The sequence below is a fragment of the Artemia sp. Qi Xiang Cuo genome, chromosome 11, assembly GCF_049724085.1.
Source record: "Artemia sp. Qi Xiang Cuo chromosome 11, ASM4972408v1, whole genome shotgun sequence".
NCBI lineage: Eukaryota > Metazoa > Arthropoda > Branchiopoda > Anostraca > Artemiidae > Artemia > Artemia sp. Qi Xiang Cuo.
Window position 1 is genome coordinate 49,261,221 of NC_142804.1, and position 14,596 is coordinate 49,275,816.

The 14,596-nt window shown below is 32.8% G+C and overlaps 1 protein-coding gene across 4 annotated transcripts in view; it reads left to right on the top strand.

Annotated features, from left to right (window-relative positions):
- The window catches only part of LOC148947082 (zwei Ig domain protein zig-8-like), a 409,223-nt gene that overhangs the window by 101,322 nt on the left and 293,305 nt on the right, over positions 1-14,596 (top strand). For all 4 annotated transcript variants that reach the window (XM_089097251.1, XM_089097254.1, XM_089097253.1 and 1 more), the window contains exon 3: positions 13,361-13,509. In XM_089097251.1, the coding sequence (XP_088953377.1) occupies positions 13,361-13,509 (149 nt within the window). The remainder of the gene's footprint in view (positions 1-13,360; positions 13,510-14,596) is intronic.

A 14,596-nucleotide genomic window follows, 5' to 3' on the forward strand; every position in this document is an offset into this window, starting at 1 on the left:
GTTTTTCTTTACTTGGTGCCCATTAAAAACGAAATTTTTTTGTTAAATAAGTAGTTCTTGTATCTTTTAAAATAGCTTTACGGGGTTTGAGATTTTAATGCAGTAGTTTTTTTTAGTAAGGACACTCGATATCCTAAAAGTGTTTGATTCAAACTTTTACCTTGAGAATCGATGTTGTTAGAAGAATTTCAAAAGGATCGTTTATGAGTGCTGGCGTATCTGATGAAATAATTTAGATCGTTTGATCAATTTAATTTTTTTTTAATGCAGTAGTTTTTTAGTAAGGACACTCGATATCCTAAAAGTGTTTGATTCAAACTTTTACCTTGAGCATCGATGTTTTTAGCAGAATTTCAAAAGGATCGTTCATAAGTGCTGGAGTATCTGATGAAATAATTTATACAATCTAAATTTTTTTTTTATCATTAGTTTAATTTTTAATTACTTTTTTTTGCAGTAGTTTTTTCATTGAGGACATTCGATATCCTAAAAGTGTCTGATTCCAACTTTTACATTGAGAATCGATGTTGTTAGCAGAATTTCAAAAGGATCGCTTATGAGTGCAGGCGTATCTGATGAAATAATTTAGGTCGTATGATAAATTTAATTTTTTTTTTAATGCAGTAGTTTTTTAGTAAGGACACTCGATTTCCTAAAAGTGTTTGATTCAAACTTTTACCTTGAGAATCGATGTTGTTAGCAGAATTTCAAAAGGATCGTTTATGAGTGCTGGCGTATCTGATGAAATAATTTAGGTCGTTATGATCAATTTTTTTTTTAATGCAGTAGTTCTCTAGTAAGGAAACTCGATATCCTAAAAGTGTTTGATTCAAACTTTTACCTTGAGAATCGATGTTGTTAGAAGAATTTCAAAAGGATCATTTATGAGTGCTGGCATATCTGATGAAATAATTTAGGTCGTTATGATCAATTTAATTTTTTTTTAATGCAGTAGTTTTTTAGTAAGGACACTCGATATCCTAAAAGTGTCGGATTCAAACTTTTACCTTGAGCATTGATATTGTTAGCAGAATTTCAAAAGGATCGTTTATGAGTGCTGGCATATCTGATGAAATAATTTAGGTCGTTATGATCAATTTAATTTTTTTTAATGCAGTAGTTTTTTAGTAAGGACACTCGAAATCCTAAAAGTATCGGATTCAAACTTTTACCTTGAGCATCGATGTTGTTAGCAGAATTTCAAAAGGATTGTTTATGAGTGCTGGCGTATCTGATGAAATAATTTAGGTCGAATGATAAATTTAATTTATTTTTTTTAATGCAGTAGTTTTTCAGTAAGGACACTCGATATCCTAAAAGTGTTTGATTCAAACTTTTACCTTGAGAATCGATGTTGTTAGAAGAATTTAAAAACGATTGTTTACGAGTGCTGGCGTATCTGATGAAAAAATTTAGTACGTATGATAAATTTAATTTTTTTTTTAATGCAGTAGTTTTTTAGTAAGGACACTCGATATGCTACAAGTATTTGATTCAAACTTTTACCTTGAGAATCGATGTTGTTAGTAGAATTTCAAAAGGATTGTTTATGAGTGCTGGCGTATCTGATGAAATAATTTAGGTCGTATGATAAATTTAATTTAGTTTTTTTAATGCAATAGTTTTTCAGTAAGGACACTCGATATCCTAAAAGTGTCTGATTCAAACTTTTACATTGAACATCGATATTGTTAGCAGAATTTCAAAAGGATCGCTTATGAGTGCTGGCGTATCTGATGAAATAATTTAGGTCGTATGATAAATTTAATTTTTTTTTTAATGCAGTAGTTTTTCAGTAAGGACACTCGATATGCTAAAAGTGTTTGATTCAAACACTTTTACCTTGAGCATCGATGTTTTTCTTGTCCCAAACTATTTTTTTTATCATGAACCGTTTAGAGACCAATTTGATCAACTCGGAGAAAGTTCAAATAGAATCGTTACTGATATTGATATTAGTGCGTAAACTACAAACTGACAAAAATATCCATAATTTTTTTTCTTATAGCCTTGACTTTGAAGACATTTCTTCATCTTAATTGGCATTAGAAATATCATGCAAAATAAACTAGCGAAACAGTCGTTGTTTTGTCAAAGTTTGAGCAAACAAAAGGATTGTAACAACTGATGGGCACATTTGTATGAAATTTCATCGCAGTGAAAAGAACAAAACGTCTTTGAGTCACATTTTAAAAAAATAGTAAATTCATTGTTTCTCTATGGTACAATCTCAGTACTCCCCTGCTCTGAGTGTTGAAAATGATTTCACGACATTATTTTAGGTTTTTGTTTTCTTGTCCCAAACTATTTTTTTTATCATGAACTGTTTAGAGACCAATTTGATCAACTTTGGTCTCTAAACTTTTTTTTCTTGTCCCAAACTATTTTTTTTATCATGAACAGTTTAGAGACAAATTTGATCAACTTGGAGAAAGTTCAAATAGAATCGTTACTGATATTGATATTAGTGTGTAAACTACAAACTGACAAAAATATCCAGAACTTTAGCCTAACCATCGTTGCTTTGTCGAATTTTGAGCAAACAAAAGGATTGTAACACCTGATTGGCTCGTTTGTATGCAATTTCAAACCAGTGAAAAGAAGAAAACGTCTTTGAGTCACATTTTTAAAAAAGTAAATTCGTTGTTTCTCTATGATTCAATCCCAACGCCCCCCTGCTCTGAGTGTTGAAAATGATTTCACGACATTATTTTAGGTTTTTTTTTACTGTTCCAAACTATTTTTTTATCATGAACCATTTAGAGACCAATTTGATCAACTTGGAGAAAGTTCAAATAGAATCGTTACTGATATTGATATTAGTGCGTAAACTACAAACTGTTAAAAAATATCCAGAACTTTTTTCTTATAGCCTTGACTTTGAAGACATTTCTTCATCTTAATTGGCTTTAGAAATATCATGCAAAATAAACTAGCCTAACCATCGTTGCTTTGTCGAATTTTGAGCAAACAAAAGGATTGTAACACCTGATTGGCCCGTTTGTATGCAATTTCAAACCAGTGAAAAGAACGAAACGTCTTTGAGTCACATTTTTAAAAAAAGTAAATTCGTTGTTTCTCTATGATTCAATCCCAACGCCCCCCCTACTCTGAGTGTTGAAAATGATTTCACGACATTATTTTAGTTTTTTTTTCTTGTCCCAAACTATTTTTTTTTATCATGAACCGTTTAGAGACCAATTTGATCAACTTGGAGAAAGTTCAAATAGAATCGTTACTGATATTGATATTAGTGTGTAAACTACAAAATGACAGAAATATCCAGAACTTTTTTTTTCTTATAACCTTGACTATGAAGATATTTCTTCATCTTAATTAGCTTTAGAAATATCATGCAAAATAAACTAGCCTAACCGTCGTTGCTTTGTCGAATTTTGAGCAAACAAAAGGATTGTAACATCTGATTGGCTCGTTTGTATGCAATTTCAAGCCAGTGAAAAGAACGAAACATCTTTGAGTCACATTTTTTCTTACAAGTAAATTCGTTGTTTCTCTATGATTCAATCACAGCGCCCCCCTGCTCTGAGTGTTGAAAATGATTTCACGACATTATTTTAGGGTTTTTTTTCTTGTCCCAAACTATTTTTTTTATCATGAACCGTTTAGAGACCAATCTGATCAACTTGGAGAAAGTTCAAATAGAATCGTTACTGATATTGATATTAGTGCGTAAACTAGAAACTGACAAAAATATCCAGAACTTTTTTTTTCTTATAGCCTTGACTTTGAAGACATTTCTTCATCTCAAAAAATATCCAGAAATCTTTTTTCTTATAGCCTTGACTTTGAAGATATTTCTTCATCTTAATTGGCTTTAGAAATATGATGCAAAATAAACTAGCCTAACCGTCGTTGCTTTGTTGAATTTTGAGCAAAAAAAAGGATTGCAACACCTGATTGGTTCGGTTGTATGCAATTTCCAGCCAGTGAAAAGAACTAAACGTCTTTGAGTCATATTTTTTTTTCAATTAAATTCGTTGTTTCTCTATGATTAAATCCCAGCGACCCCCCCCCCCCCCACACACACACACATTCGCACACACACACACAATACGGAAATTTAATTCAGGAAATTATATAAAAAAAAAATTTAGACGGGGTTATGTGCGCGCACGTAACCCCGTCTAAATTTTTTTTTATAACTTTCTGAATTAAATTTCTGTATTGTGTGTGTGTGTGCGCGTGTGTGTGTGTGTGTGTGTGTGTGTGGTTGTGTGTGTGTGTTTGTTTGGGGAGGGGTGGGGGCTCTGGGATTGAATCATAGAGAAACAACGAATTTACTTGTAAAAAAAATGTGACTCAAAGACGTTTCGTTCTTTTCAGTGGTTTGAAATTGCATACAAAAGGGCCAATCAGCTGTTACAATCCTTTTGTTTGCTCAAAATTCGACAAAGCAACGATGGTTAGGCTAGTTTATTTTGCATCATATTTCTAAAGCCAATTAAGATGAAGAAATGTCTTCAAAGTCAAGGCTATAAGAAAAAAAAGTTCTGGATATTTTTGAGATGAAGAAATGTCTTCAAAGTCAAGGCTATAAGAAAAAAAAAGTTCTGGATATTTTTGTCAGTTTCTAGTTTACGCACTAATATCAATATCAGTAACGATTTTATTTAAACTTTCTCCAAGTTGATGAAATTGGTCTCTAAACGGTTCATGATAAAAAAAATAGTTTGGGACAAGAAAAAAAACCCTAATATAATGTCGTGAAATCATTTTCAACACTATGAGCGTGGAGTTACTGAGATTGAACTATATGGAAACAATGGATAAGCTTGTAAAAAAAAATTTGACTCGAACACTCTTACTTCTTTTCACTTGCTTTAAATTGCAGAAAAATGTGTCGATGAGGTGTTACCATTCTTTTCTCTGCTCAAAATTCGACAAAGCAATGACGGTTAGGCTAGTTTATTTTGCATGATATTTCTAAAGCTAATTAAGATGAAGAAATATCTTCATAGTCAAGGTTATAAGAAAAAAAAAGTTCTGGATATTTCTGTCAGTTTGTAGTTTACACACTAATATCAATATCAGTAACGATTCTATTTGAACTTTCTCCAAATTGATCAAATTGGTCTCTAAACGGTTCATGATAAAAAAAAATAGTTTGGGACAAGAAAAAAACTAAAATAATGTCGTGATATCATTTTCAACGCTCAGAGCAGGGGGGCGCTGGGATTAAATCATAGAAAAACAACGAATTTACTTTTTTAAAAATGTGACTCAAAGACGTTTCCTTCTTTTCACTGGTTTGAAATTGCATACAAACGGGCCAATCAGGTGTTACAATCCTTTTGTTTGCTCAAAATTCGACAAAGCAACTATGGTTGGGCTAGTTTATTTTGCATGATATTTCTAAAGCCTATTAAGATGAAGAAATGTCTTCAAAGTCAAGGCTATAAGAAAACAAGTTCTGGATATTTTTTAACAGTTTGTAGTTTACGCACTAATATCAATATCAGTAACGATTCTATTTGAACTTTCTCCAAGTTGATCAAATTGGTCTCTAAATGGTTCATGATAAAAAATAGTTTGGAACAGTAAAAAAAAACCTAAAATAATGTCGTGAAATCATTTTCAACACTCAGAGCAGGGGGGCGTTGGGATTGAATCATAGAGAAACAACGAATTTACTTTTAAAAAAAATGTGACTCAAAGACGTTTTTTTCTTCTCACTGGTTTGAAATTACATACAAACGGGCCAATCAGGTGTTACAATCCTTTTGTTTGCTCAAAATTCGACAAAGCAACGACGGTTAGGCTAAAGTTCTGGATATTTTTGTCAGTTTGTAGTTTACACACTAATATCAATATCAGTAGCGATTCTATTTGAACTTTCTCCAAGTTGATCAAATTTGTCTCTAAACTGTTCATGATAAATAAAATAGTTTGGGACAAGAAAAAAAAACCTAAAATAATGTCGTGAAATCATTTTCAACACTCAGAGCAGGAGGGTGTTTGGATTGAATCATAGAGAAACAACGAATTTACTTTTTTTTTTAATGTGACTCAAAGACGTTTCGTTCTTTTCACTGGCTTGAAAGTTCATACAAACGAACCAATCAGATGTTTCAATCCTTATGTTTGCTCAAAATTCGACAAAGCAACGACGGTTAGGCTAGTTTAATTTTCATGTTATTTCTAAAGCCAATTAAGATGAAGAAATCTCTTCAAAGTCAAGGCTATAAGAAAAAAAATTATGGATATTTTTGTCAGTTTGTAGTTTACGCACTAATATCAATATCAGTAACGATTCTATTTGAACTTTCTCCGAGTTGATCAAATTGGTCTCTAAACGGTTCATGATAAAAAAATAGTTTGGGACAAGAAAAACATCGATGCTCAAGGTAAAAGTTTGAATCAAACACTTTTAGCATATCGAGTGTCCTTACTGAAAAACTACTGCATTAAAAAAAAAATTAAATTTATTATACGACCTAAATTATTTCATCAGATACGCCAGCACTCATAAGCGATCCTTTTGAAATTCTGCTAACAATATCGATGTTCAATGTAAAAGTTTGAATCAGACACTTTTAGGATATCGAGTGTCCTTACTGAAAAACTATTGCATTAAAAAAAAAAAAAATTAAATTTATCATACGACTTAAATTATTTCATCAGATACGCCAGCACTCATAAACGATCCTTTTGAAATTCTGCTAACAACATCGATTCTCAAGGTAAAAGTTTGAATCAAACACTTGTAGCATATCGAGTGTCCTTACTGAAAAACTACTGAATTAAAAAAAAGTAATTAAATTTATCATACGACCTAAATTATTTCATCAGATACGCCAGCACTCATAAACGATCCTTTTGAAATTCTGCTAACAACATCGATTCTCAAGGTAAAAGTTTGAATCAAACACTTTTAGGATATCGAGTGTCCTTACTGAGAAACTACTGAATTAACAAATAAATTAAATTGATCATACGACCTAAATTATTTCATCAGATACGCCAGCACTCATAAGTGATCCTTTTGAAATTCTGCTAACAACATCGATGCTCAAAGTAAAAGTTTGAATCCGACACTTTTAGGATATCGAGTGTCCTTACTAAAAAACTACTGCATTAAAAAAAAATTAAATTGATCATAGCGACCTAAATTATTTCATCAGATATACCAGCACTCATAAACGATCCTTTTGAAATTCTGCTAACAACATCGATGCTCAAGGTAAAAGTTTGAATCCGACACTTTTAGGATATCGAGTGTCCTTACTAAAAAACTACTGCATTAAAAAAATTAAATTGATCATAACCACCTAAATTATTTCATCAGATATGCCAGCACTCATAAACGATCCTTTTGAAATTCTTCTAACAACATCGATTCTCAAGGTAAAAGTTTGAATCAAACACTTTTGGAATATCGAGTGTCCTTACTAAAAAACTACTGCATTGAAAAAAAATTGATCATAACGACCTAAATTATTTCATCAGATACGCCAGCACTCATAAACGATCTTTTTGAAATTCTGCTAACAACATCGATTCTCAAGGTAAAATTTTGAATAAAACACTTTTAGGAAATCGAGTGTCCTTACTAAAAAAAAACTACTGCATTAAAAAAAAAAATTAAATTTATCATAAGACCTAAATTATTTCATCAGATACGCCAGCACTCATAAACGATCATTTTGAAATTCTGCTAACAATATCGATTCTCAATGTAAAAGTTGGAATCAGACACTTTTAGGATATCGAGTGTCCTTACTGAAAAAACTACTGCAAAAAAAAATAATTAAAAATTAAATTAATCATACAATCTAAATTATTTCATCAGATACGCCAGCACTTATGAACGATCCTTTTGAAATTCTGCTAAATACATCGATGCTCAAGGTAAAAGTTTGAATCAAACAATTTTAGGATATCGAGTGTCCTTACTAAAAAACTACTGCATTAAAAAAAATTAAATTGATCATACAACCTAAATTATTTCATCAGATTCGCTAGCACTCATAAATGATCCTTTTGAAATTCTTCTAACAACATCGATTCTCAAGGTAAAAGTTTGAATCAAACACTTTTAGGATATCGAGTGTCCTTGCTAAAAAAAACTACTGCATTAAAATCTCAAACCCCGTAAAGCTATTTAAAATGATACAAGAACTAATTATTTAACACAAAAATTTCGTTTCTCATGGGACAACATGTAAAGAAAAACCCAATGGAATCAACCACAAAAGTCTCTCAAACTCCGTCCCGCTCTTTTAAAAAATACACATACTAATTATTTAACACAAAGGTTTCGTTTTAATGAGTACCAAGTAAAGAAAAACACACTTAATCAGTCAACAGATTCTGTAAAACCCCGGAAAGTTCTTTTAAAAGATACGGAAACTACTTTATTAAGAAAAAAAATTCATTATTAATGGGCACCAAGAAAAAAAAAACACACGGAATCAGGCAACCGAGTCTCTCAAACCCCCTTAAAGCTCTTTTAAAATATAAAAGAACTGCTTATTGAAGAAAAAATTTTAGTTTTTAATGGGCACCAAGTAAAGAAAAACCACACGGAATCAGGCAACAGAGTCTCTCAAACCCCGTAAAGCTCTTTTAAAAGAGACAAGAACTACTTATTTAACAAAAAAAAATCGTTTCTAATGACAACCAAGTAATGAAAAACTACACAGATTCAGGCAACCGAGTCTCTCAAACCCCGTAAAGCTCTTTTAAAAGATACAAGAACTACTTATTTAACACAAAAATATCGTTTTTAATGGGGACTAGGTAAAGAAAAAACACACGGAATCAGGCAACCGAATCTCTCAAACCCCGTAAAGCTCTTTTAAAAGATACATAAACAACTTATTTAACAATAAAAAAATTGACTTACTTCTTCATATAATATAACGTTAAACTATTTTAAATTGAAAACACTATCCAAAACATCACTTGTGAATTATACAGTACACACTCATCTTGTCTCCCGCGGAGCACTTTTCAACCATTTTTTGTTAAATATTTTTATTTCAAGTCAATCACACGGGTTTTTCGCTAGGAAGTCGGCTCTGAAGTATTCGCAAATGCTATACTCTTTTTTTTCCACCTTAATAGGATCAAATTTGCAAATGCTAAACCCTTTTTTGCAAATGTCAATCAAAGAATTGTGATGTTAGCGTCGCATTTTTTAAATAACAAAGCCTACACACATGTACACACTATGCTTTCAAAACCCATCTGATTGAAAACATGAAAAGGTGCCAAGGAGCGTAATCTCCTCAAAACTTAATTTTTTTTGGCAATTTTCACGTCAAACTGTGTGAGGGAGTTCTGACTCTCGAACATAAACCCTCAGAATAGCATAGGAGGGAACATAAGCCCTTAAAATAGCATGGGAGGGAATATAAACCCTTAGAATAACATGGGAGGGAACATAAGCCCTTATATCAGCATGGGAGGGAATATAAGCCCTTAAAATAGCATGGGAGGGAATATAAGCCCTTAGAATAGCATGGGAGGGAACATAAACCCTTAGAATAGTATGGGAGGGAAAATAAGCCCTTATAATAGCATATGAGGGAAAATAAACCCTTAGAATAGCATGGGAGGGAACATAAACCCTTAGAATAGCATGGGAGGGAACATAAGCCCTTAGAATAGCATGGGAGGGAACATAATCCACCCAAATCCATAAGTACTTGCTCTGGAAATGTTTTTCCTATGGCAGTAAGCAAATAGCATGGGAATTCCTATGGCAGTAAGCAAAGTATTACTTAGACCTCTACTAAAAATTCCATTGGGGGGATTTTTGTGAAAAGTTTTCCACACAGGGTGGATTCCGCCATGACCTGAAAAACGATCAGAAACTAAATAATTTTTTTTTCAAATGAAAGTATGTTAAGGACTATTTTTCAGGCGGAACCGCCCGCAAGAAATTTTCTAGGGGGATTTCACAGCGAGGATGGAATTGTCCAGGGTTAATTTCCAAGGGAGAATGAGGATTTTACATGGGAGAAACTTTCTATGGAGACATTTTTGTGGGGGGGGGGTAATTTTCCACGGAAGGGGAGACGAATTTCCTGGGATTATTTGAAAAACGATAATAAATTTAACAAAAAACAACAATTTTTTCTACAGAAAGTAAGGAGCAACATTAAAACATTAGCTAGCAGAAACAATTTCGTATATGAGTGGGGGCTACCCCCTTTCCTATAACCTCCTCTTTACGTTAAAGTTCAACCTTTTGTCCCAATTCTTTAAGAACGGTTCCTGAAACACAAGGGCTGTTTAATTATAATTAAACGGCCCTTGTGTTTCAGGAATTAGAATCCAAATCAACTTGGTGGAAGTGATGAAAAACTTCAGAGCCATGGCTAATTGGAGCAAAGCGAAGAGAGATAGTCTCAGTGAGAGGCAAAGCTAGCATAACCCTTTTTCAGAAATAGATACTAATGATGTCATTTCACTTGTTGATAGATAGTCTATCATCAATCCTAGGGCAAAGCTAAGGTATATAGGCACGGAGTAAGGGTAGTCAAATAGTCTATCAGTTCTTTGAGCTATTTCAAGGCAATTGGAGACCCAAAATACAAGGTTTTCAAAGATTTAAGACTGACCATGTCCACAGAACTCTATAGAATCAGTACTAAAAATCTTTAGCGTGAAGAGAGGGGTGTTGAAGAGTGAGAAGGCCCCCTCATATACGGAATAATTTCTGTTCGTTTTCAGTTTTAATGTTGCTCCTTAATTTCAGCAGATTTTTTTTTTATTTAATCATTACTACAGACAGACACGAACTTCTATCTACTTTGTCAACAGGACAGTGGATATAGCCATTATACTGCACTAACTGTTGACAGATGAGAAATTTTTGGACTGGGGAGGTCATATATTTGGACATTACCCACACAGTACTAGTGGCAGGTGTCATAAGTTATGCAAATATCTCATATTTTACTAATTGTGTGAAATAATTACCATTCCTCAAGCATACTCTTGACTTAACTTGATTTGGGTGTCTATATTCCGAAATTATCGTCGGATTTTAAACAATTAAAAAAAAAAAGATTTTTTAAACTGAAAGTAAGGAGCGACATTAAAACTTAAAAGAACAGAAATTATTCGATATATTAAAGCGACTGTCCCCCCTCAACGCCTTGCTCTTTACGCTACAGTTTGACTCTTTCTCACAACTTTATTTTTTAAAACAATAAAAAACTTTAGCATAAAGAGCGAGGCGTTGAGGAGGGAAGAGCCTCTTTCATATACGGAATAATTTCTGTTTGTTTTAGGTTTTAATGTCGCTTCTTACTTTCAGTTAAAAAAACCTGTTTGCTTTTATTTAATTTCTGAACGTCTTTTAATTAGTATAGGTTTTGAATTTGGCTCACCGTACATGAATAATTAAAAAAAACTTGTATATTAGTTTTAATTTTTTTTAACTAGTAATAGTAACCTAATAATAGCTTAAGTTTTATTTTTGTTCCATTTATTTAGGAATTACTCCTGAATCACAAAGGTTGTTTAATTAGAATAATAGCCTCTTTTGAAAGTTAAAAAAAATTTTTAGCGTAAGAGCAAGCTACTGAGGAGAGGCAACCCACCTTATATACGTACTATTTTCTGTTCGTTTCAAGTTTAAATTTTGCTCATTACTTTTAGTTGAAAAACTTGTTTTTTTATTTAGTTTTTGCTTATTTTTTCAAAAATGCTGGGAAGTCCAGCACCCCTTTCATGAAAATTCTCTTCCCCCATGAAAAATTCCTCCATAGAAAGATCCTCCCACCTAATCCCCTCCCTCTGACCCCCTCCGCCCCACCAGAAAAAATCCTGCCAGAAAACGTCTGTATACTTCCCAATAACCAATAGTATATGTAAAACAATGGGCAAAGTTCATAGCTTGCAGCCTTTCCCCCCGGGGACTATGGGGGATTAAGGCGTCTTCAAAGAAATAGTTATTAGATTTTTCGACCATGCTGAACAGAATGGCTATCTCAAAATTCCTCAGTTATAATTTTTTTGGACCTGCTACTCATTTCAGGTCTATGGAGATGGGGTGGTATCTTCATTGTATTGCTTACAGTAGTGGTCCTGCGAAACTGCTTCAGCCACGTTGGAAATATTTTTACATGTCGAAATTATACTCCCATATTTGCTAATACCACACTCCCATATTTGAGGTGACAAGTATAGCTTGACACACCCTCGTTCACACTAAAAACTCTCCCCTGAAAACTTTAAAGGCAGGATTGTCATTCCACTTGTGATTATCAAAAAGCTTCAACCGAAAGTCACCTTTGACGAGGACTGGCCCTTCAACAAGAAATATTCCCCAGAACGCATCATTAACCTCTCGTATGATGTGTTTGAACTTTTTATAGTTTAAAGACTATCACCATTTAATTGACATTGCTGCTGCTCTGAATCTTTTAAAAAAAATTGATAATGTTCTTGCATATTTAATAGCACAACCAACTTTATCTTAAGAGACAAATATTGATTTCCCATTTCTGAGTTTTGTAGCCTTTTAGTCCAACTGTGCATGTATTACTTTGATTTTGTAATGTTCTCTCATCTGCAAAACATTTTATAAATTAAAAGAAAAGGTTCTGCAAAAAAAAAAAACTAAAATTAGACAGTTTTTAACTTTTTTTTATTGTTATCAAGTACAGTTTCCTATTTGAAAAAGAAATCAAATTACAAGTACATATTTAAATACAAAAAAAAACCAAATAAAATTGACACAAGATGGGTATTGTTTGGTTTAGATTTAGGGAATCCAACTACATTATGGAGGAGTTTGTTTGTGGGAGGCTAAAAGTTTCGGTTGGTTTTGCTCATGTTATTGTGTTGTGTTTAATGAGGAGCCTTTATATATACCTCGGCTTGTCGTTTGCTTTATTTGCTTCCTCCCTCCTTCAGTTCTTATTTCTTTTTTTCTATAATATTTTACTTTGTCTTCAAACAAACTACCTCTATTTTATTTTGTATGTGCTTCTTGGGGAAAATGTACTAAAATGACTTATTTATCACTTAAAATTCAGTTTGTACTTTGTGAAAGAAGAAAACTGAGGAGTTTTGTATGTGTTGTTTTTACCACTCTGGATATACAAAGGCTTTCTGGAAATTTCTAAATTCTAAAACAGGAATCCTATGACAGAATCAGGCTATAAAATTTGTCTTGCACACAAATGATATAAACTTTTATTTCTTAGAAGAAAAAAAAACAAAAAAAAAACACAGAATATAAATCTTACTAGAAGAAAAAAGAGTTTACAATTTATCTTTGTTCTTTTTCTTCATCTGGCTGCCATTTAAGTGGTAGAAAATTATGAGTTTAATAAAATAAGAGGACAAAATGTATATATTTTATAAGTTTCATTTGCAGGGACTTCCGGCGATTTACAAATTGACTCAAGCAACGCCGATAAGCCTATAACAATGATAGATACAGTTAATTCGGATTCCAAAGTAATAGCTCAACTGGGAACAACTGGATTCCTAAAATGCAGTGTCATAAATTTAGGAGATGAAGAGGTAACCTTGAGTTAGTTTTATTGTAGGACATAGCAGTGATACAGTGATACAAAAATGAATTGTGTAGTTTTCTCTCAGTAGATTAGAATTATCTTCATGTATCTCTCAGATCAAGCAAGAAACTGCTATAAAAGCAAGAAAGGCATAACATCGAGTCGAACAGTACTACACTGCTCTAAAACTCTATTTTTTGGAGGGTGCTAATTTCCACTATCTTGATTTCCACGTATACTTTGGTCCACTCAGAAGTCGAGATGGAATTTGCAACGTCGTGTTAGAAGATTGACGAGTCGAACTTTGAGACCATTTTCAGCCAATGGAATTCAATATAGAAGCAAAGAATACTGTCGAACGCTACCGATGATAAGTTTCACAGTCTAGTAGAAGGTTCAGTGGTTACAAGGTCTGGTAAACCCTTAATCCCAGCTTCTAAAGCATTCTGAAATGCTTGTGAGGAACATTATGATCTTTGTTTTATTGGATTGATATCACTGGCATCTATATTGATTTCGGCCGATGACATCGTGTTTGGTACATAAAACGTTGTTTTCACTACCATCAGAAGTTTGAGAGGCTCTTTCTTATTTCTAGGATCCAAATGGTCAATCTTGTCCTTGAAATTATGTCCCTGTGTGTCAGTGTTTGAATCAAAGAATTTGGGAAATATGTAAGAGTTGAAACTGGCACTAATATCAGAGAAAAAATAATCAACGTCATCTAGCGCTTGACAACTTTTTTTATTCTTTCAGATGCTTTATCATGCAGGGGAAGATAAAGAACGCAGAAATTAGTTCCTAGTTGGTCTTCCGTCTTGAAGTCAACTAACCTCCTTAACCTTTCGGGAATTTCCCCATCTGACGAGGCCTACTTTATGGAGACTGGATTTTGACTCCATATAATTTCTGAAAATGAAAAATGTTGCTTAACTATTGTTTACAGTGAAATTTCGGCTTTAGTCCTATTTTGTTGCAGATTAATCTTGTCTAACATCTAATTTTTCTTTTTTCAGGTTCGAAAATTATTTTCGCTACAATATAATTGACACTAGCAGTTTTTAATCTCTATTTTTTCATATTAAATTACCGAC